The 22,274-nt window shown below is 62.8% G+C and overlaps 1 protein-coding gene across 4 annotated transcripts; it reads right to left on the bottom strand.

The window, feature by feature from the left end:
- Positions 1-3,329: 3,329 nt before the first annotated feature.
- CPNE7 (copine 7) lies at positions 3,330-17,712 on the bottom strand. Of its 4 annotated transcripts, XM_059381456.1 has the most exons (15): positions 17,536-17,712; positions 15,227-15,425; positions 12,711-12,785; positions 12,471-12,545; positions 11,723-11,806; positions 11,281-11,370; positions 11,085-11,183; positions 10,711-10,797; positions 10,325-10,384; positions 9,454-9,587; positions 8,770-8,824; positions 8,252-8,303; positions 8,053-8,186; positions 4,490-4,726; positions 3,330-3,979 (listed from the first exon to the last, which is right to left on the bottom strand). In XM_059381456.1, exons 1-15 carry the CDS (start codon positions 17,703-17,705, stop codon positions 3,791-3,793), a joined length of 1,740 nt encoding a protein of 579 aa, XP_059237439.1. In that variant the 5' UTR covers positions 17,706-17,712; the 3' UTR covers positions 3,330-3,790. The 4 variants fall into 4 exon arrangements, 3 of the variants coding, with proteins under 3 accessions (XP_059237439.1, XP_059237436.1, XP_059237438.1); XR_009400666.1 differs by lacking the exons at positions 8,053-8,186; positions 17,536-17,712 and having other exon boundaries at positions 3,889-3,979; positions 9,454-10,157; positions 15,227-15,331; XM_059381453.1 differs by lacking the exons at positions 11,085-11,183; positions 11,281-11,370; positions 11,723-11,806; ... (2 more) ...; positions 15,227-15,425; positions 17,536-17,712 and having other exon boundaries at positions 9,454-10,157; positions 10,711-11,030.
- Between the last annotated feature and the right edge of the window lie 4,562 nt (positions 17,713-22,274).

Raw genomic sequence — 22,274 nt, 5'->3', positions numbered from 1 at the left:
CGAGGCCCCGCGGCCCCCGGTCGCCGCCCGCTCTGCCCCGGGGAGGGGGCGGCAGACCCCGGGGCGGGCGCGCGGACCCGGAGTCGGAGCCTCCGAGACCCCGCCTGGGCTCCGTGGGGAGGCGGCCGGCGACAAGCTCTCCAGAGAGCGAGCTCCGGGCAAACCTCCCTCGGAACCAGGAGCAGCCCCGCTCCTCTGCGACACTGGTGTTTCTGTACCCAGCCAGCATCTTGGGCCGGGCCCTGGGGACCGCCCATCCGGCGCCAGGGAGACCCCTCTGAAGAGAGTGTGTCGGTTCTGGGCCGCTGCCGAACAAACTGCAACCAGGGGCCCCGGGGTGTCCGCCCCAGGGCGCCTCCCCTCAGCTCAGGCCATGATCCCAGGGTCCTGGGATCCCCTTTCTGCAGGAAGCCTGTTCTACCTCTTTCTCTCCCCCTGCTTGTGCTCCTTCTCTCCCTGTGTCTCTATCCAATAAATACATGAATCTTTAAAAAAAAAGATTTTATGAAAACTTGGTGGCTTACAAAGACAGCAAACCTGGATGAATTCATACCATTTCTGTGGGTCAGGACTACCAGACAGGATCAGCCGGGGAATCTGGCTCAGGCCCCCTGCTGAGGATGCAGTTAGAGTCTCAGCCAGGCTGGGGGACCCTCTTGTGGTGCCACACGCCTGTGGCCAGCCAGCGGGGGCCTCGACTGGGTGGACGGTTTCCGCTTCTTTGCAGCCTGGCAACCGGGTCCCAAGAGCCAGTGTCTTCAGTGAGCAAGACAGCAAAGCAGCATTTTCAGGACCAAGCGTTGGAGGGTCACATAGGACCCTGAGTCTTCCCAGGTTCTAAGAGAAGGAGGTTGCCACGGAATTAGGGCTGTGACTTAAAGCTCTCATGGCAGATGAGGACGTGACTTGTCCTGGAAGCTGTTCCTGGACAGGTGGGGCAGGACCGCAACACCTGTGCGAACACCAGGGGTGCAAACACGAGAGCAGAGAACCCTTCTCGGGCCCTGCGTCCGCCTGGGCTCCGGGGGTGGCCTCCTGTGGCCAGTCAGTGTCCCTGAGTGCTCAGTTTGGACCAAGCTGGATGGGGACCCCTGGAGGCAGGTGTCCAGTCTGACTCTGGGCCAGAGCTTAAGCAGCTGGCCACTGCGAGCACATTTGCTGTCTGCAAATCCCAAACCCATCCTCTGACAAGGGGGCCACTCCAAACAGTGTGCTGGGAACTATTTCTGAAGTGAGTCCATCCCAGGGTCACTCTGGGGTCCTCTGTCCACACCTCCTGGCACTGACTGCTGAGAAAATCCCCAGCCGCTCTAAGCATGAGTGAGGCTCTGCGGGTCTCCATGAGGGCCAGTAGCGTTTCCGGTCACGCTGTCCTAGCTCCCTCCCTAGAAGCCGCTCTGGAGCTCAGAGCTAGCCAGATCAGATCCCTTGGTGGAAGGGGCTGTAGTGAAAGACATCCTGGAAAGGCAGTGGGGCTGGTGAGTCCTGCTTCAGCCCCGGGCCAGCTGTGTGACCCTGGGAAAGTCACTTAACTGTTCTGAGCCTTGCTTTTCTTCTCTGTGGTGGGAGGATTTGCCATCCATCTGGGCCAGAATCTGGGGGGCAGTGGTGGAAACCCACCTCAGCTGATCCGGGTGGGGCAGGAGCGTGCGGCCCCTCAGCAGGCCAGTCTGAGCTCAGGGCTCGGGCCCAGGCCCCTCCTACAGGGATTCCTCTGGCCTCGTTCCTTTGTGTGCTCTCATTCCCAGGTGGTCCCAGCCCTCGTGGTTGCACAGGGGTCACCGGCTGTTCCTGGCTCCCACGCCACCCACTCAGCAGCTCAAGAAAAAGTCAAAGGTCAACAGAAGTCCTGGGACGGAGTCTCCCTGGCCAGCTCAGGCCCCGGCCGATGTTGGGCTCCAACTGGTAACAGTCATCATATCATGACAGCTGAGCGGGTGACCCCGTGCTGCCCCAACTCTCTGAGCAGCCCCCACACACCTGCACGTGCCCAGCTGAGCCCCCCCTACAGCCAGGCCCCAGGCCCACCGCCTCCTGTTTTCCCCCAGTCCAGGAGGACATCACTGTAGGCTGCGTTCAGATGGCTCCCTGCTTCCTGTTGGCCCGAGGATAGAGGCAGAAGGAAAGCATGGAGGTGGAGGTGGAGGTGGGGGCCTCACACCTCTGCTCCTTCTCGGACCTGCATGTTCTGGGAGCGGCTACACCTTTGCTAAGGCAACAGCTCCAAAAATGAACCCTTCCACCCCTGCGGGCTCATCAGGCCCCTTGCCCCGCCCCCCACCCCCGGCCCAGAGCTGCTTCCTGGGCCTAATCCTGCTGCCTTGCGGCTGAGCACAGACCCCCTCCCATTCTTCTGAGCTGACTCTTTGTGCCTTCTGCCCCCGAGATCTTAACTGACCAATTCCCTTGGCTTCATCCCTGAATGGAACCTGGAATGATCTGAGGACTTCTGCCACTGAAATCCATGACTTGGTGGTAGGGTCAGGACACAACTGACAACACCCGCCCATCTTGGAACCCTGCTGCCTCCCAGTGTGGAAGGAGAGGGCTGTTTCTCGCGTGTCCTCTCTGTCCCCAAAGAGACCAACATCGGCTCTTCCAGAATTCAGCAGTAGCTAGGTTACCATGGTAATGCCCATTATCCTCGCCTAACAGGAGATGAATCAGGAGCTAAAAATAGGCCTCCAGAGTGGGTGGGTGGATGGACGGACGGATGGACGGACAGATAGACGGACAGGTGGACAGGTCGACGACCGGATGGGTATAGGTGGACGGAGGGAGGGAGGGAAGGCTGGACGGACGGACGTGTTGTTGGACAGACGGCTGGACGGACCGGTGGATGAGCGAGGAGGGGGGAGGGCCTAGATTTAGGGTCAGAACAGCTGGTTTCTCCTAGACAAGCTGTTGCTGGGGAAATCTCAATCGGACACCACCCCCTCCACAGGGCTGGGTGGCTTTGGCAGGGGGCGCTCCCAACAGCGAATTGCATGGTGGGTCCGTGTAAAGCTGAGTTGCTGGTTAAAGGCACCCAGGTCCCTGCCGGGTAGCCTCTCCCCACCTGAGCCGGGAAGGCAGATTTCAGGTGGTGGACCACAGGAGGCCGAGGAGTGGCCCCTCAGCGTGGGGGGGCAGTCGCTCCAGCCCTGGCCCTTCCTTGGGTGGAGCACTACCTCCTGCCACCCTTGCACTCCTGAGAGAACGGGAGACTGTCCCCATGTGGGGGTGGGAGGGGGCCGACCCACCTGCCTCACTCCTCCAGGGGGGTGCAGTGCTCTGCTGCAAGGGTAGGGAGGCCAGAGCGGCCACAGCAAAGGCACAGACTGCTCGAGGACGAAATGACACTTTATTATGCTCAGCTCCCAGCCCCAGACCCCACAGATTCCGGCGCAGAGGTGGGAGCGAGCAAGGAGCAGGAGGAATCTTGGCTGTGGGTCTGGGGTCTGGGGGCATCTCGGGGTCTCCCCCACAACTGGAGGGCAGCCTGGCGTCCCTCTTCAGTGGAGGTCAGGTGCAAAGCGGAAATGCCCCAATCCCCAAGCGCCCTCAGGAATCCCTTCTCTGCATGGTTCCAGACCGGCCTGGTGGGGGCAGGGCCAGGCTTGGGGGGGCCACCACCAGCACCCCCACACCTTCAGCGCCTGTTTTGGGGATCACCAGGCCTGGATTTGTTCATCCTTCAGCCCTGGGGATCCAGGTCTGGTCTAGGCAGCAGGCTCACAGGACCATAGGGGTGGGCGGGGGTAGGCACAGGAGGGCTCTGGAAGGCGGGGGCGGGGGGTGTAGGGGGGAGCTAAGGGACCTCGAGGGTGCTGGCGACAGAGCGTGGCTGCACTCCCGGCGGCCCGGCGGTCTCCGGGGGGCCGGCCTCCCGGTCGTGGGTGCCGCCGCCTCTGGGAGGCAGCTCCCTGTAGCTGTAGTACTCCACCAGCTGCCGGGGCACCTCGGCTAGCACGCACTTGGCCAGCGCCGCCGGGGACGCCTTCAGAGTGGGGACAGCGGGGTTACAGCTGGGCACCCTCCGTGCCCTCCAGCCCCCAGCCCATCACAGCCAGCCTCATCCTCTGGAGGTGGGGCTCCATCCTCTAGGGGTAGTGGACTCTGTCCCACAGCTGACCAGTAAGTCTCCCGGTGGCCAGGAGAGCCCTCGTAGGGGACCCAGACCCGAGAAGACGAGGCTGCAGTGCCCCCCGGGCCTGTCCCGCATGGCACCTGCACGCATGTGGCCCTGCCTCCCAACCCAGGCACCGAGGGCAAGTCTGAGGCAGGAAGGAGGTGGGCGCCCCTCCCCCCATAAAACCCCGTGAGTGTGTCCACGGGTCATGAATTTCCCTCCTGTATCTCACAAAGGGTCTGAAGGTGCCTGGGGAGCCCGCTGTGCTGCCCTCTCTCCCATGTGTGAGTTCAGTATTTTCATAATAGGAAGGTTTCCAGGTGCTTCCTGCTCCGGGGGGCAGGCAGGCCCTGGACAGCCCCCCGCCCCAGCACTCACGCTCTTGAGCTCCCGGAAGGGCACAAACTGCACGATGTCGCGGAGAGCCGGCTCGCCCCGCGGGGAGCGCAGGACGCCGTCATCCCCGTCCAGGGTCTGCATGTCTGTGAAGTCGGCGTTGCCCACCCCCACGATGATGATGGACATGGGCAGATGGGAGGCGCGCACGATGGCTTCCCGCGTGTCGGCCATGTCGGTCACCACGCCGTCGGTCAGGACCAGCAGGATGTAGTATTGCTGAGGGCACAGGCACAGGGTGGGCAGGGCGGCCCGGCGCCCCCTCCTCAGGCCCCCCGGGGTCGCCTGGGGACCCTTGAGGACAGTATCTTACCCCCAGGCAGCTGCAAGTCCCCCAGCCCGCTCCCCTCCCCATAGACTGCCTGGTGGCCGCAGCAGGCCTCGGGCGCCGGCGGGGTTGAGGCTTCTCGGGAACTGTCGTGGAAGTGTCACACATGACAACCACAGGGCGTCGTGGGCTCACTTCCTGGGCTGGGTGCTTCCCCCACTCCCAACCTGGCCTGCCTCTACCTCGATCCCATGGAGCCTGGGTCCAAACCCGAGTCTGAAGCCTGAGAAGGAGAGACCTGTGGGCTCTCGGTAGGCGGGGACTCCTGCACCCTGAAGGGACCCCAGGATCCGAGGAAGTTCTGAGAAAGGACGCCCTCCGCCCAGCCTGGCCAGGCGCTGGGGACAGATAGGGACTTGTCGCAAATAAAAGTCTGTTTCTTTTGTTAAAAAAAAACAAAAACAGGGCTTGGGGTGGCTGAGTGGCTCGGTCAGGTGAGCATCTGACTCTTGGTTTCAGCTCAGGTCATGACCTCAGGGCTGTGAGAGTGAGCCCCGTGTCAGGCTCCGTGCTGGGCATAGAGTCTGCTGGAGAGTCTCTGCCCCTCACTCACCCCTGCCACCGCATTCTCTCTCTCTCTCTCAAAAAAAAAAAAAAACCTGAAAAAACAAAAAAAATAGGGCAGCTGGCTGGTTCAGGCATGCAACTCTTGATCTCAGGGTCGTGAGTTCAAGCCCCACTTTGGGTGTAGAGATTACTTACAAAATAACATCTTTAAAAAATAAACACAAAAAATCCCCCAAGATGGCACCTGGTTGGCTGCCGTTAGGCGTCTGCCTTCGGCTCGGGTCATGGTCCCAGGGTCCTGGGATCGAGCCCCGCATCAGGCTCTCTGCTCAGCGGGGAGCCTGCTTCCCCCTGCCCCACTCCCTCTGCTTGTGTGCCCTTTCTCGGTGTGTCTTTGTCAAGTAAATCAAAAAATAAAATCTTTTTTAAAAATCCCAGAAAACAGAACTACTAAGAATCAGTATAAAAAACCCGGACAAGAGGAAATAGAAAGGAGAAAAAAGAAGACCCTGACCCAGTGGGCACCGACACGGCGACACCACGTGACGGAAAGACCAGTGGGCGCCCAACAAGGTCACCTTTGCCTAGAGGCCCCAACCACCCCCTCCCCACCTCCCCCTCCCCCTCTGAGCCCCAGACCCATGGGAGGTGTGACCGGGGCAGTCTGAGGACCCCGGCTGGACCCAGCTCCCAGCCCCGGGGACATGGCCCTCCTCGGGAAAGCCCTCACGCCCTCCTCCTGCCCCTCCGACTAGGTCCAGGGCAACCTCAGCTCTGCTACTCAAACACGGAGCTCCGTTGCCGTGAGCACGGGGCCTCCCTGGACTGGGGAATGGGTGACTGTGGTCCGGCCCCAGGAAACCATGTGTGACTTGGGATGAAGTGACGCCGCTTTCCTTCAGACAGAAAGAGACAGGAAAGGTTGGGTGGGGAGCACGGAGGAGTAGGTCCCAGGTCAGCCTGAGCGCCTGCCCACCGTGCCAACACTGCTCTGCAGGAAGCAAGCTGAGAGCCCACAGAAACCCCTATTGGAGGGCACCCTGGTGACGATGGGGGCTCGGAGCACCAGGGAGGACAGAGGCAGACACGAGTGCCTCCTGCGGACCCCCCCCACCTCTGTTTACAGGATCCAGAAGTCAAGACTGGGGTGAATGTTCCTAAGCATCCCGGCAGCAGCCTCGAGACCTGGAGACCCTGCAGGACACCCCCTCCACCAGCCGGACAGCAGGGGAAGGCGGGGACACAGCCACCAATCACACGGGGGCCATTTCGCCCCAGTCCTGCCGCTACAGCCATCAGGACTGCATTAGCTGGCCGGATGTGTGTGCTACCGAGAGATGTCCCGTTGGCTGTTCCGACAGCGAGGGAACTGCTGTGGTCTTTTAGGTGTGCTCACGGCACGGTGGCTCTGTTTTCTCTCTTCTAGAGGTTTATACTGACATTTACAGATGAAATTATGTGTCTAGGATGTGCTTCAAAATCATATGGGAGGGTGCCTGCCGCCCTTGATTCTCGATTGGGTCCTGTGCCAGAAATAGCCGTGCTATGGGGTTATCACTGGAGAAGTGAATGTAATTGGAACGTATTCTATAAATTCAGTGAAACAACTGTATCTACATTACATTTCCTGACGTTGATACTTGTGTTGTGTTTGTGTCAGAGAATGCACAGATAGCAGGAAACACAGCAAAGCCTTAGGAAATCACAGGGCGAGGTGCTGCAGGCAGCCCTGGTGTCGGGGCCGCTGTGCCTAGGCGAGAGAGCATAAACCGTGGGGTGGCCCCAACAGGGTGAGGGGCCATCCAGGCGGCTGGAGTCTGGATGATGGCAAGTCCCAAGGACACAGCGAAGCTGAGGGGCCCTACAGGTCAGGAGACCGGGGCGCCAGGCAGATCCAGCGACCAGAGCCAAATGTAGACACACGTGGAAGGGGGTTGAGATCAGAAGGGCCTCCTTCAGCGCCCTGGGCTTGGGCACAGAATCCTTGCTGCTGGGGGGCATCGGGAGGTTGGCAGCTAGCTCTCCAACGCTTCAGAAGTCCCAGGAACACACACATGTGAGGGGAGGGAGGAGAGGCTCGGGAGGAAGCGGAAGCAAGTCCGAGTCTGGTGAGCCCGGGTGAAGGCGGACCCCCCTTCTGCAAATGTGGGCTCTTTTACAAAATAGTTAAAGCAACGGACCATTGGGCACACAGAAGCACAAACAACCCACAAACATGTGGAAAAGGTAAAGCAGGGGGTGCCTGGGGGCTCCGGCAGTGAGGCGTCTGCCTCCCCCGCGGGCCGTGACCCCAAGTCCAGTCCTGAGTCCGGTCCGCGCTCAGCAGGGACCCTGCTTCGCCCTCGGACTCTCCCCTCACTCCTCTCTCTCTCATAAATAAGCAAAATATTTAAAAATAAAAGGAAAGGAAAAAGTAAAGCAGATTGAAATCTTCAGCACAATATTATTTGTGAAAAATATAGAAACAAAAAAGTGATATTCGCGCAGCAGACAGCGGCCTGTAGGGTTAGGGTTCCGGGCAAACCCGCGCCCGGGGGTGTGGCCCCCTGGGGGTGAGGACACCTGTGCCTCTAGGGGGGCTTTGGGGCCCTCCTGCAGCCCTCAGCGCCCCCAGCTCTGCGCCTCCCTGACCTCCGTGCCCCCCACACCGCGGCAGGCGCCACCGTCCCCTGCACCCAGTGCCCGCAGCACGGCCCGCCCCGGTACCTACGGAGGCCTCCCCGCTGCGCTCCTCCGCCGCGGCCATGCGGGCCACCTTGGAGATGATGGGGGCCACGTTGGTGGGGCCGTAGAGCTGGACCCTGGGCAGGCAGTTCTGGTAGGCCTCCACCACACCCTGGATTCCTGCGGGGGAAGGAGGGTGAGCCCGGCCCGGGGCACCCCCCACCCAGGCCCGCCTCAGGCCTTACCTTCACACTCATCGTCCTCAGGGTTGAAGTTGATGGCGAAGTCGTGGGACACCTGGGTGGACGCAGAGGCACCGTCAGCTTGGCTACCCGTCCAGGAACCCCCCCACTTCCTGGGAGAGGTAGGTTTGCAGCCCCTGGGGCCCCTGTGGGGACAGAGCCTCGTGGAGGGAGGCACCCGGGAGAGGGGGCAGGCAGCCAGCCCTCAGCCCCTACAGCCAGGGCGTCGGAGTCGCGTACACCAACACAACCCCCCACCCCGCCAACATGTTCTGCTCTTCGCCATTGGGAGATTCCAGACTCATCCCCCTTCTCCTGACAGAGACACAGACTTTTCTTGAGTTCTCCAGAGGTCACTGGTGCTAGGTGACCAAGGTCAGTCCCTCTGGCTGGAAGCTCAGGGTCGCTGGGTTCCCAGTACTGGGAGGACCCAGGACAGCTTCTGCTGGGGACAAGCAGCATGGCCCAGGAGGCCCCAGCAGGGGCAGGGGGGTGGGGTCCCGGGCCCCAGGCCCTCCTACCTCATACTTGGGAGGAATTCGGGCTCCAAAGCCCAAAGCAGAAAACCTCTTGTCGCTGGAAGAGAGGCGGCCGCATCACACAGGGTCCACGGTTTCCCTGGGAGTGGGGTGCTTTGGGACGACACCCACCAGAGCCGGGACACCCATTCCGCCACTTCCCCGGGTGGCCGGCCCTGCTCTGAACCACACCGGGGCGGGGACACGGAGGCACGGGGCCTTGAGGAAGACACCCAGCCTCCAGACAGGAACAGAGCCAACTCCCGCCTGGGGCCAGAGCCTGACCCTGGGAAGCCCTGGCCTCCTGTCTTTGGGACCTCAGCTCTCTGCCACCCACCCCCTTACAGAGGGGTCTACCCCTCCTTGGCCTCAGTTTACTGGTCTGTCAAGTGGGCCACCCTCCATGTTTGTGTGAAGGGCGAGGGGGACCATGTGAGGAAAGGCCAGCCCCACCTCAGCACATGGGGGATTCTGAGCTTCCTCTTCTTCCTCAGGGGGCCGGACTGCCCGTGGGAATCAGCCACGCAGGGACGCCCGGGGCTGGCCTGTGCAGCAAGCCCCGCCTACCGCGGCCCAGATGCCGCCAGCCTTCCTTGGGCCGGTGGATACAGCCATGATGCCTGCTCCCTGGGCCCAAAACTGAGCTGGAGGAAGGGGGCCGGGGAGGCCGGGGGGTGGGGGCCGCACCTGTCGTAGTCTTGGCAGATCTCCCCCACGGCCAGCAGAGCCTGGAGGTACTCGTTGGGCTGGAAGGGGTTGATGTAGTGCAGAGAGCAGCTGTTGCGGGGGTCCCCGTTGGAGGCCGTGAAGTCGATGGCCACCTGCAGAGACCCTGGCTCCTGAGCCGAGGCCCCTCCCCCTGCGGGTGGCACCCAGAATCCGGCAGGAGGGCCCAGCTCTGTGATGGTGTGGAGGACAGAGGGCGACCTGGGCTGGGCATCCCAGCACACAGGGACGGCGCTTGGACCCTCAGGAGGAAACCAGCCCCCCCCAGGGGACACCATCCCTGAGCCCACAGCACAGGTCCCATGGACCCACGACCCTGGGGCAGGGGCGGTGGGGGGGACCCAAGGCCAAGACCAAGCCCACCTGTCTCTGCGGCCGCCCTGCCTGGGCTGGGGTCCCCTGTGCCACCCCTGCCCCTGCCCCTGCTGGGACACTTCCCTTAGGCCCCTCTGGCTGCTGCGCGCCAGCGACATGAACCCACACGTCCACAAAGGAACAAGGAGGTGACACAAAGCCTCTCCAGGCCAGGCCACCGCAGCTTGGTCTTGGGGCCTCTGGTGTTGTCGCTGGCAGAAACAAGTGTCCTTCTGCTCCTTCTCACATGTCTTCGTGTCACTGCTTCTGGGGGCGCTGAGTCTTGCTCCAGCCCCTCCCGGGGGGAACCTCTGTGCCCAGAGCCCAGGCAGGGGGGAGTGAGCCCTCCAGACCTTGCAGAAGGGCCTTAGTCCACCCACATACGCACATGGACCCCCATCCGTCTGCCCTGGGGACACTGGGGAGGGCGCCCAGGCTCTGTGTGGCGGGGTGGGGAGTGGGGGTCCCGGGCACGCACCGTGAAGTGGATCTGACAGCCGCCCATGATGTAGTCCAGGAACGAGTGAACCCTGTAGAACTTCCAGGCAGGGGCGTCGGCAGGGCCCACCCAGGGCACCCCACGCCCAGACGTGGCCTGGATCCCCAGGCACCCACCTTCCAGGGTAGCTGCCTGGGGTGGCCTGACCTCCAGCGTCCCCCCAACTTCCCTTCTCAGACTCCTCCTGCCCTCCATCCCTCCCCCAAGGACTGGAGACCCTGGGTCTCTGGGGTTGGGGGCCTTTGAGGGTCCATCTGATAAGGGGGACTCCCAGGGAAAGCGTGCCCCTGCCTGTTGGCTCTCTGCAGAGTTTAGATAGGTGCAGGTCCCTGACCCACGGTGGGTGAGTGGGGGCCGCAGCTCACCTTCAGGTCTGCCAAGATCACCACCCCAGAGTTCTTGTAATGACGCTTCTTCTGCTTGTACTTGGCGTTCACACAGTCCCACTGGGCCTGGGGGACAGGGATAGGCAGAGACACCCCCCCAGAGCACCAGTACCCAACACCCACCGCGAGGGGGCAGGGGGCCTCAAAACCCCAACCCTGGACAGCGTTTTTCCAGTGGTGACAAGGTGACTGGTGTCCCCGTCTGGCCACCTGGCTGGCGTGGTGGTCAGTCTTCTCAGGGCCAGCGCTCTGCCTGCCCACGTGGCTCCTCCCCAAGAACCTTTTGCCAACTGGCACTTTTACCCAGTTTCCGCCCTGTTCTCAGGCAGGGGGGAGGAGGGGGCCCGGCTCACCTGGTGCTCCCGGAAAGCTTTCTGCATCTCCTCAAAGGTGGTGGAGAACTCCCCGATGAAATCGTGCTTTCCGCGGGAGTCATGATCCCAGACGAGGCACTGGGGAGCCCAGGCCCCCTCAGCCTGCCTGCCCGCCAGGGCCCCCGCAGCAGCCCCCCCACCCCCAGCCCCACCCCACCCGGCCCGCAGGCCCCACCTTCAGAGGCCGCGTCTCCTCGCAGCAGCAGAGGTTACACAGGGACACCTTGAAGGGCTCCCACACGGGGCTGAGGTCGTTCTTCACCACCTGGGGACGGGCGGGGGGCAGGCGGACGGGTGCTGCTCCCGGAACCACCACCAGAGCGTCCCACATTCCTGGGCCACCTGGAACCCCTGCTCTTTAAATAGCCTCCTTTTTTTTTTTCTTAAACACAGATTAATTTATCTCAAGAGGAAACCGTGTCTCACTGCGCTAACCTCAGCTGCAAGCAGGACAAGGAAACACAGCTGTGGGTTCCAGCGACAGGCCTGGTCTGGGGCTCCCTGCTGGGGGGGAGGTGGGCGCTGGGAGGGCACGGGGGAGGGCCTGGGCTGGCTCCTGGCCCTGTCCTCGCGTTCCTGTCCCCAGAGCACTGCAGTGGACGTCAGGGAGCCCTCACCTCCGTCCTGTACACCAGCTGCTCGCTCTGATCGTCGTTGACCCGGTAAAGCTCCAGGAAGGGGTCTGACTTGCTGAAGAGGTCCTGAAGACGCGGGGGCCATGCTCATTGAACGGACCGGGAGCAGCCTCGGCCCGGCTCTGCCGCTTCCCCACCTGCTCTCCACCCCCACGGAGCCTCCACCTCCTAGGCTATGAAATGAGGGCAGGAGCCTCTCGGAGGGGAACAGAGGCCTTGCTCTCCCCTCTCGAGCCTTCACTGGCTCCCCAGTACCCTTCCCGGAACTCTCAGTCCTAGGCCCACCCTCTCTCCGGCCAAGCTAAAGGCCCTCAGCTGCTGTCCTCGCTCCTCGTCCCCAGGCTCCAATCTCCCAGGCCAGGGGAGGCAGCAGGAGACGCCTTCCAGCAGGTCAGACCCTGGCCCGTGTGCTCCCACCCCATGGGAGAGTCGGCAGAGTCAGGCTCAGAGCCCATCCCTCCACTGTCTGGATGGCAGCCTCCCCGCGCACGTGACCCCATCGTTGAACAGAGATTTCAGGAAGGGGCCCAGCCCTCAGGAAGAACTCAGCTATGAGCCAGGGGCAGGGACAGCAGGGACAGGAGCAGCCTGCCCGGGGCCCCTCCCGGCTCCCAGCAAAGCTTCTTTCCCTGAGGCTGATCTGTCTGGAGAGGCTCTGAAGGGGGATGGTGGAGCTAGGGCTGGGCTGTCATCCCGGCCAACCCCCCTAGCCCGGGCACCCAGCACGCACCTTGTCGTCCAGCTTCCGGGCCCTGAAGGACAGCTCCACGTAGCCATTGTTCCCGGAGATGTCCTCAGCGATCACCTGGGGAGGGAAGCCAGAGCGTCGTGGAGCTCCGGGACCTCCGAAGGCAGCCTGGGGCCTTGACCCTCCCTCTTCCAGGATGCGCCTCTCCAAGCCAGGAGCAGGAAGGAGGGGGTGTGCGGGGGGCAGTGGCCGGGGGGGCGTGGGGGAGGCGGGCAGCCTCACCGTGATGGTGGACTTGCCGGCGTTCCGGCCGAACTTGAGCAGCAGTGCACGAGTCATCTTTTTCTGGGCCACAATCTGGAAGTCAGAACAGTCAGGGAGGGGTCAGCTCCTGCCCCCTGGGGACCCTGACCCTGCCTTCAGTTGCCCTGGGCAGCCCGGCTCAGTCAAACCTGAGCCCCAGGGCCCCACAGCCCTGGGCCCTCTCTGGAGACGCTTGGCCACCTGATGGATGTCCCTCTGTGCGGCTGTGACCCCCGGCTCAGTTGGGGGCCTTCTGGTTCCACGGCTTCCGGAGCCCACCCATCGCCCATGCACTGAGGGAGGACGAGGCAGAAGCAGCTCCTGCACCCCAGGCCGGACGCGCGCCCGGTTCCTCCGCGGCCCCTGCTGGTCCCCAGGCGGGAGGTGCTTCAAGCCCCTGAGCACCGTGAGGCCAAGGGGGTTCCCGGGCCTGCCCTGGGCTTCCCGGCTGCGCGGAAGGTGGCAGAGGGCTCGAGAGCGAGAACGGAGACACCAAGCCAGCTCCCCACCACCCCGCGAGTTCACACAGACAGTGCTGCTCCCTGGACATCCGTGGCGCTCACCCTCCCTGTGGACCCGTCCCCACCCCTGCCCACCTGGGCCTCTGCCTCCTCCTCACCGGGCCCTCATTCGGACCCACAGAGCCCTAGCCGGGGCCGGTGAGCTGACCCCCGGAAGCTGTGTCCGGCGCTCAGGGGGGTGGGCGCCCTGGTCTGCAGAAGGGGTCGGTCGGTGAGGACAGCCCCTCACAGCCCCCAAAGGCTCCCGACTTGGTAGGGACTCCCCCCACCGCAGGCCCGGGAAGACCTGTCACCGTGGTGACCGAACGCTGCCCCCCCACGGCACTCACCTAGCCCCAGGTCTGTGGGAGCAGAGCTGAGTCCGCACAGCAGACAGGATATTCCCATATTCCCAACCCTCACACGCTCGTGGGGCTGCCAGCTCCCAGCTCCCAGCTCCCCAGCACGAGCATATGGGACCCTTCCCGGCCCACACAGGCTAAGGGGTGGGAGGGGAGGGAGGCCACGACCCGAGCCTCCTGGGCTCTACCACTGGTAGGCTCCACTTCTGGGTCTAACCTATGAGGAAAAGCAGGATGGCTGGTTTGTGAACCTGTTAAGGTCCATTAGCGCTTTCTTCTCTGTCCCCAACCACCCCAAGGTGGGCCAATGCCGGGAGTTGCAGGCAGAGCTCAGCGACGTGCTCCAGGTCCTGGATTTACAGGCAGGGGCCATACCTCGAGCCCTGATGGCAGCCGGCCCGGCGAGTCCGCGGATGGGCGGCTCCAAGGAGCTTCTCAGTGTCTAAAGTAAAGTTCCCCTGTCTACCTAGACATGCGTGTGCCCATACCTGCTTTCTGCGTGTCCAAGCACGCTCTGTACCCTCATCTGTGGACCTGTGCCCATGTGTGCATGTATGTCTGTGCACACATGGCAACACACGAGTGTCTACGCCTGTGTCTGGGGTGTGCACTATCTTCTCCCACGCTCAAGAAGTGCAGGTGGGAAGCCACCAGCGGGGGAGTCCTGCTCTGCCGACGTGCCCGCCCTTAATCTCAGTGCTGTCATCTGTAAAATGGGGGACCAGCTCTGAACCAGACAGCAACGGGGATGAGTCACGCAGACATCATGTTGGGTAAAAGAAACCGGATGCAAATGGGAACACACCGTGTGCTTCATGAACAGGAAGTTCTAGAACAGGCCAGGCTTGCAAGAGTTGGCTGGAGACGAGGGGGGTGGGGGGGTTAAGACATCTCCCGTGGGAGCTGGGAGATGGTCAGGCACACAGGTACCTACACTGGTCGGCAGCCACCGTGAGCTCTGCACCCAGGACTGCACATCAGTCACACTGGAAGGGAAGCACCATCCCTCACGACCGAGGGGGAGGCAGGCGGCTGGACGAGCCCGGCACAGAGCCGGCCAGCCAGCGCCCTCCTGCGCTGCTAAGGGAAGAGCTATGGGACAGGACATCATCCCAGGGCCGCAAACGGCGTCCCTCTGGCCCTCTGGGGACAGCAGCCCTCGACGGGCCAGTCCGTCTGCCGCGGGGAGAGACAGGGTGCTTTCGCGCGACAACGTGGAAGGGCCGCCTCAGGTCACGAAAGTGGAGAAAGCCGGTGCAGAACGGAATGTGGTCTGTGTTGTTAAAACACACACACGGAGAGAAAAAATACACCCATTTCCTCACGTGAGAGCACAGAACCCGGGGACAGGCAAGAGGCAGGAGTTTCATACCACGGCTTTCCAGAGGTTGGATTACAGGACTGCTTTACCAGTTCAAAATTACATAAGTTTAAAACTCACTAATAAGGGATTTTTAAGAGCAGGCACTCTGGAGACAGGCAGAGCGGAACGCTCATCCCAGAGGGAGCTCCGAGGTACCGTGGTCGGCTCTCAGTCAGGCCGTCCCCATGCCGCCTCCCGCCAGCCCTCAGCGCTGGCCCAGGTACGCCTCCCCCCACCCGGGCCTCTCCTCCTGAGGGGACAGGTGCCCACCTGTCCCAAGGTGCACTCCATGCCCCCCAGGAAATCATCATCCTGACAGCCAAGGCTGCAGGGTCCGTGGGTGTCATAGACCTCGAAGCGTAGCTTCTGGACCTCCTCGAAGTAGTAGTCGAGCGTGAAGACCTTGGAGAACACGGGGTGCAGGCTGCTTCTGACGACCTCCGTTCTGTCCACCTGCAGACAGCCCCGGCTGAGCAGGCCCCTCAGGAGCACTGTGTTCCCCCCATGCACTCCCCGGGCCCTGGGCACCCAGCTCGGATCCACCTGCCCTCATGTGTTTCTGGCGAACTCGAGTGCAGGCCATGCCCTGGGGAGACACCCCTCCCCACCAACCCACACTCCAATCCTCAGGATTTCAGTTGCTGCGGGGCTGCCGGGAGCCTCAAGCACCCCCACCCTGAAAGAAAGGCCCTCAGCCCTCGCGAGACCTAGGCTGCAGCTTCTCTGCCTCTGCTTATGTCGGGCCCACCACAGCCCACTCTATCCCTGTCACAGTTGGGGAAACTGAGGCTCAGAGAGGGAACGCATCCTGTGCAAAAGCAGTGCAAGTGAGGAACACCGTTGGCTTAGAATCCTGGGCCGGGGGCGCCTGGGTGGCTCAGTGGTTAAGCCGCTGCCTTCGGCTCAGGTCATGATCTCAGGGTCCTGGGATCGAGTCCCGCATCAGGCTCTCTGCTCAGCAGGGAGCCTGCTTCCTCCTCTCTATCTCTCTCTGCCTGCCTCTCTGCCTACTTGTGATTTCTCTCTGTCATATAAATAAATAAAAAAAATCTTAAAAAAAAAAAAGAATCCTGGGCCGGGCGAACCCTAAGTGGAGCTCTCCCCAACTAGGTAGACTGGGAGACTGGGGCAGGGTACACGTCCCCCTGGGTTCAGCTCTCTCCTCCACCTGAGGCCCCCCTACACCCCTAAAGCACAATCCAGGCAGGGGAGGTAGATTTGCCATCCTCCAGGGTCTGCAAACTCCCACACCATCAGACGGAGGGTCTGGGTGGACCACCTCCCCTCCAGGGACATCAGCACTCGGGCTCAGACAAAACAAGCCCCCCTCACAGAGCCTCCCAATGTCCCCATCACCACAAACACACTGGGCTGAGGTGGCCCTTCCCTTCCTAGTTTGATGACCTTTAGGGTTCAGTCCCAGGAGGCTGCCAGTCAGGAGAAGGCAAGGAACAGTGCAAGGTCACAGCCCGTGGGGGAGCAGAGCGGGTCTGGGGTGGGCCGCCCATGGAGCCTCCAGGACTCTGTGCCCCTCACAGGCCGGGGCCCAGCCTGTCTGCCGCCCCCTGCCAGGTCTCCAGCAGGGACCACCGGGGTCTCCCCCTCCCCCTCTGCCCCACCACCCCACCCAGGCCCCCCTGCACTGCCACCACAGCCAGCCTGGGGAGGGACGCCTCAGTTCCACCACAGCTTCAACCCAGCCTCTCCTGCCCAGGTCAGGCACTTCTCGACCTTTCCAGGTGAGGCACAGGTCTCGCTGAGAGCACTTGGCACGGCCTAGAGTACCCTGAGCTATGGCCATGACAGGCCCACAGGAAGGGTGGGGCTGAGGCGTGACAAGGGGCGGCGGGCTGCGCAGGCACCCCGGCGACCCCCGGGACCCGAGAGTTTCAGAGGGAGAAACAGGTCGTGGAGCTCACAAACCAGACCCCAGCTGTCCCATCCTGGCCACAAGTGCTGGGCTGAGCCTGGAGGCTCGTGCTAGCATCAGCCACAAGAGCACCGGCCAGCGACAGGCTGGGAGCCCCCCAGGGCTGGTGAGATACCAAGTCTGCAGCTCGCCAGTGCCCAGCCTCAGCCAGCCGCTCCCCTCACCCAGCAGCCGTGCCTGGTCGTCCGCGCTCCCACTCAGGGTTCCGAGGTGTGGGTGCCTCCGCCTGGTGGGTGAGGACCCGGAGAGCAGTGGCCCTCCTGGTTGCCTCCCCAGGCCACAGGGGACCTGTGAGCCCAGGTCAACCCCGCGTCCCCCATCGGGCACACCATGCTCTCCGGTTCCCCCCACTCCCTTCTGCCGGCCTTAGTCAAGCCCCCTGCCAGCACCTCAAGCCTGGGAGCCTCACTCCAGCACCCAACCCGCACCTGGGGGCCTGCCCCTGGCCCTGGGGTTGCTCTCCCTCTCTCTACCTGGGGCTCCTCTCCATGGCCTCCAGTCCAGCCCCCCCAACTCCTGGACACCGATACCTAGACCTCGGAACCCCAGCCCGACCCTGCCCTGCACCCTGCCCACCTCCTCTCTGGGTCCCCACTCAGCACCTGCGGGAGGGGGGACCCGGGCGCGCCCCCCCCCCCCCCCTCCCCGCACCCCCTGGCTCTGGGACTGCAGCAGCAGCACCACGCTGGGGTCGGACTTGGTGAGCGGGTCGCGGTCCAGCAGGTGCCGGCAGCTGAGCCGCAGCTCCACCTTGGAGGCGCGGGGCGCGGGCAGCACTCCGGGGGGCGCCGCCGCCCTGCGCTCCGGGCCCGCGCTCATGCTCCCGGCGCCGCGCTCGGGGGCCCGGCCGGGCGCGCTGAGGGGCCGCTGCCCGGTGCGCACCGCCGCCGCGTCGGGAACGATGGCCGGGCCAGGCGTGGCCGCGCTTCCCCGCGCCGCCGCCACACGTGGCTCCCGCGGCCGCCGCCACGCGGGGACTGCAGAAGGGTGGCCGGGGAGGGGGGACAGGGGAGGGGACGGTGGAAGGGGCGAAGCCCGGGGGGGGGCGGGCAGAGGGGCGAGAGCCGGGGAGGGGCGGGGCCCGGGAGGGGCGCGGGCGCGGAGCGGTCTGCGCGGGGCCGGAGCGGCTCTCGGTCCGGCTTCGCCCCTCGGGGCTGCCCGGCTTTGGCAGGGCTCCAAGTCCCCCCACCCGCGGAGCTGGGGCCGAGAGGCTTGGGGCGGGCCCAGGCAGACCCTCCCGGGCTGTCCGAGCCCTGCCGGCCCTCTGGGCAGCCTCAGCACCCCTCCCCGGGGTGCCCCCGGGCCGGGGAGTGGCCGTGCAGAGCCGCCAGGCCCTTTGGCGATTTGAGGGGGCCACTGGACCCCCAGTTCAGCACCAGATCTCCGTGTGCCTCCCCAATTCTCTTGGAACCAGTCTCGAGGGGCCGTTTGGTCAATCAACAAGCGTTTCACAGGCGCCTGCTGTGGGCCAGGCTCCCCAGCGCGGGCTGGGGACAGCCCTGCCTGTCCTGGGTGCAGAATCCGACCTGGAAGCCCTGGGGGCCCTGCCGCACCTATCCCAGCACTCAGATGGGTAATAGGCCTGGGCTCCGTGGAGGGGGACCCCAGATTCTCCCCAGGCCCTAGACAAGCGGCAGTGGAAGCTGAGTGGAAGAGGAGGTGTTAACAGAGGGAGAAGCCACCTTCCAGCCCATTCTCTTTGTCAGCGTTTGCGGAAAAATAGGGCACAGTCCTGGCCGAAAGCCATAGGGGGAGGGGGACGAGAAGATGCTTGAGGGGAGGGGGAGGGGGGCCCGAGGACCAGGGCAGCAGACACAGGCTCGCTGGTGTGCCGGGTTCTGTGCCCTTGGGCCGATCAGGGCTCAGCCCTGGCCTCCAGGACTGCAGAAGAAGATTCTGGGGTCAGGACAAGTGTGCCCCCCCCAACCTTGCCCAGCGGGTGTCAAGCAGCCAGGGGTCCCTCCGCGGCCTCTGCCGGGGAGTCCCTGTGCGCGGACAGCACCCCTGGTGGTGAGAGGCTGGGACTGCACCCCAGGCGCACCCGGAAGGCAAAGACCCTGAGCCCCGTTTGCAGAAACAGAAAATCCTTGCAGCCTGGCTGAGTCGGTTGGACTCCAGCACGCGGGCTTGCTTCCCAGGCACCCGGATAAAGAGGCAAGGAGCAATGCGACATCCAGAGGGACATGAAGCCACTCAATGCCCCCGTACTCTGCCTCATCCAGCCTCTGGGTCGCTCCTTCTCCGAAGCCGTGGAAACCAGCCGTTAGGGCTAGCTACTCTGTTGAGACCACCTGGAGCCCCTCTGGGCCTCCTAGCCCCGCATTCTTCCAAGCCCCGGCTTCCCAGAACTGGGGAGTCAGAGTGTCCAGCCTACTGGCCACGCCTGTGGCTTGTGGACATGAGTCTTGGGCTTGCAGAGCCCGGCCTCACAGAGCTCGCTTCTCCAGGACTCCTGCCCTACTGGCGCCCTGGGAGACACTCCTTGGCCTCTGTGAGCTTCCACGCGGGTAAGAGTGCAGCAGTAGGGGCCGGGACTGGGCACGGCGGGCCACCAGCCCCACACAGGCCGGCCTCGCATCTCCAGCAAGACTCAGGGCGTCCGCTGCCTGGCTCCTTGGTCGGCCAGGCCTCAGGGGCTTTCCGATGAAGGCTGCCCCCCACCACCCCGCCCAGCTCAGCTTCCACTTACTCTGCCATTGGTTGACACAAACACCTGTTCACCTGCCCTCCACCACCCACGCCCCATGCCACCCGCAGCAGCGTAAGTCACACGGTGCTCACCATAGCCCCATGTCACACATGAGGAGAGGAACACCCCAAAGCCCAATCACCTGGCCCAGGACACTCAGCTGCCTGGGAAGGACGCAGTCACACTCGCAGCACTGTGGTCAGTAATGGTGACATTTCCACGGATGGGGAGAGAGGAACGAGAACCCAGAGCTGGAGAGTTCAAGCATCTGCGGTCCAGAGATCGGAACGGACTCACTGGGTCTCCAACCACAGACTCCCAGGATGTGGCTGCCTCCCCAAGGTGACCCAGGGCCTTGGCTCCAGAAAACACCGATGGAAAGAAACCACAGAAGAAAAAGCCAGATTTCCTGTAATGCTGGTCAGTGAGGCCTGGGCCAGTGTGGCCTCCGTGGGTCCCCAGAGTAGGCAGCCAGGTGGTAGGCCTCCTCGCTCACCCACCCCGAGCTCAAGGGCCCCGGGGACAAGGGAGGCCCGGGGAGGTGGGGGAGGAGTCCCGCAGCCGGACGTGGGAATGAGACCCCGTTCATATATGTTGTTACTTTTGCCGTCCAGCAACTAAGAGCGCGTGTTCCTTGTTGAAAACTGACAGAGTGCAGGAATGCGTAGAAATGAAAATTGCAGCACCCGGGCATAGACAGGACTCACATTTTGATGTGTGTCGCTCCAGGCTTCTCCCCAGGCAAATCTGTTTGTGTTACTTCTCAGATTTGCCTCCAGCGGCTGAGTCCTCGCCACCCCTGGATGGTCAGACCCGTCCAGCCCGAGGGCCTCACCTGCCCCCGCCATGGCTGGGACCCCAGCGCCTCCCACAGGCTCCTTGCATACGTGCTGAGTGAGCTTGTTGGGCAAACGTGCTCTGCTGCGTAACTGGTTTCTTTCTTCTATTATTAACAACACCTCACGGCATTCTTCCGTGCCACAGACCGGATCTTTGTGTCTCCCAAATCCATGTGCTGAAACCCTAACCCCAATGCTCTGGAGGGAGAGGTGGGCCTTCGGGAGGTATTGGTGGGGGCTTATGAACGGAATTCGTGTTCACGGAGTGCCCTTGCCCCTTCCACCCAAGGACGCGGCAAGTGGAGACGGCGGAGCGTGCCGGCACCTCCACCCTGGGCTCCCAGCCTCCTGGACTGTGAGAGATTAGTGTCTGCTGGTCAAACAGATGGACGCTGTCCCTCAGTAGAAGCAGGCCCACGGCAGGACCCCGGGGAGCTTCAGTCCCCCAGGTTCCCCAGATCTGGCGGCCGCCTGCTTGGTAAATACAGTTTAATTGGAACACAGTCAGGCCTGTCGGTTCCCATGTTTTCTTTCTTTTTTTTTTTTTTTTTACAGATTTTATTTAGTTATTTGACAGACAGAGATCACACGTAGGCAGAGAGGCAGGCAGAGAGAGAGAGGGGGAAGCAGACTCCCCGCTGAGCAGAGAGCCCGATTTGGGGCTTGATCCCAGGACCGTGGGATCATGACCCGAGCTGAAGGCAGAGGCTTTAACCCACCGAGCCACCCAGGTGCCCCGGTTCCCATATTTTCTGTGGTCGATGCTGCTCCCAGACCAGAGCTCAGATGCTCTGACAAAGTCTGAAGTACTCACTCGCTGTTCCTTTAAGAAAAGGTTCACCAAGCCCTGGTCCGGCCACATCAGTGTGAGGTCACCCTGCTCCCACTGCCTCACCCCTGCCGCTGGCTAACACAGCGCCAGCCAGCCAGCCTTGGTCCCAGCTGATCGAAACAACCATTCCTAGTGGGTTTGACTCACTCCCATTTGGCTCTTGTGATGCTTCCAAATCGTGAATTTTTAGAACAACAAGGAAGCATCCTTGCTTTGGTTGACCAGCATTTCAAGCCCCAGTGGCCTCTTGCAGCTGATTCCTACAGCCCTCCCTGAGCTCTGGGCCCTCGCCCCCACAGCTCTGGCCTCGAGCACATTCCAGAACCACTCAGTGCTTCTGTCCCCCAAGCTGGGAAGTGGAGACAAGAGCAGAGAGTCACCTCCCGGCGGTGCGTGTGGGACGGGGCAGTGGGGAGAGGCAGCCTGCCGCACCCCTCCACCGTGGTCCAACTCCTCGTGGGGCAAAGCCGGGACGTTGTTTGGGAAGGCCTGTGGACAATGTAGAAACTGTAGGAGAAGGGGTGTTGGGGGGGAGCCAACAGGATTTTCAGAAAGGAAACGAGTTTCACGCCTGACGGTGCTTCTTCCTGTAAGCTGGTCGCAAACCAACCCTCTCCCTTTGCTCTTTCCTCGCAAGAAATGCTATTTTATCTCAGAACATCTGCAACCTTCTCGACTGCATCGTTTTCCTACAGGATTTGCCATTTGCCTCACTTTAGAAATCAGACCGTCACTCCCTGGGCCACCCTGGCTGGAACGAACCGTGCCTGTGGTCATGGCTGGGCCTCGGACCCGTGGCCACCTGTCATCCCAGCGTCGGAGAGCCGGGACTGAGGCAGGGCGCTGGGGCTCTCCTCCCTCACTCCACAGACCTGCACACACAGGTCACACACGCACACACACACGACATGGACGCTCACACAGACCTCCCTGAACACAAGTGTGGGTCAGACACGAGGGGTGCTGATAGGACCCCTTCTCACTCCAAGGGAACTGTGTCCCCTACCTGGGAGCCTTCTCACATGCAG

Source organism: Mustela nigripes, chromosome 17 (assembly GCF_022355385.1).
Source record: "Mustela nigripes isolate SB6536 chromosome 17, MUSNIG.SB6536, whole genome shotgun sequence".
NCBI lineage: Eukaryota > Metazoa > Chordata > Mammalia > Carnivora > Mustelidae > Mustela > Mustela nigripes.
Note: the sequence above shows the minus strand (reverse complement) of the source record. Positions and strands in the feature narration are given on the sequence as shown.

Excerpts from the sequence above, each read along its gene's own strand:
- CPNE7 (XM_059381456.1), bottom strand. The coding sequence starts at position 17,705 with ATGAGCGCGGGCCCGGAGCGCAGGGCGGCGGCGCCCCCCGGAGTGCTG. Across the intron at positions 10,385-10,710 it reads TGATCTTGGCAGACCTGAAG|TTCTACAGGGTTCACTCGTT; the intron begins GTGAGCTGCGGC and ends CCTGCCTGGAAG. Across the intron at positions 8,187-8,251 it reads TGAGGACGATGAGTGTGAAG|GAATCCAGGGTGTGGTGGAG; the intron begins GTAAGGCCTGAG and ends CTTCCCCCGCAG.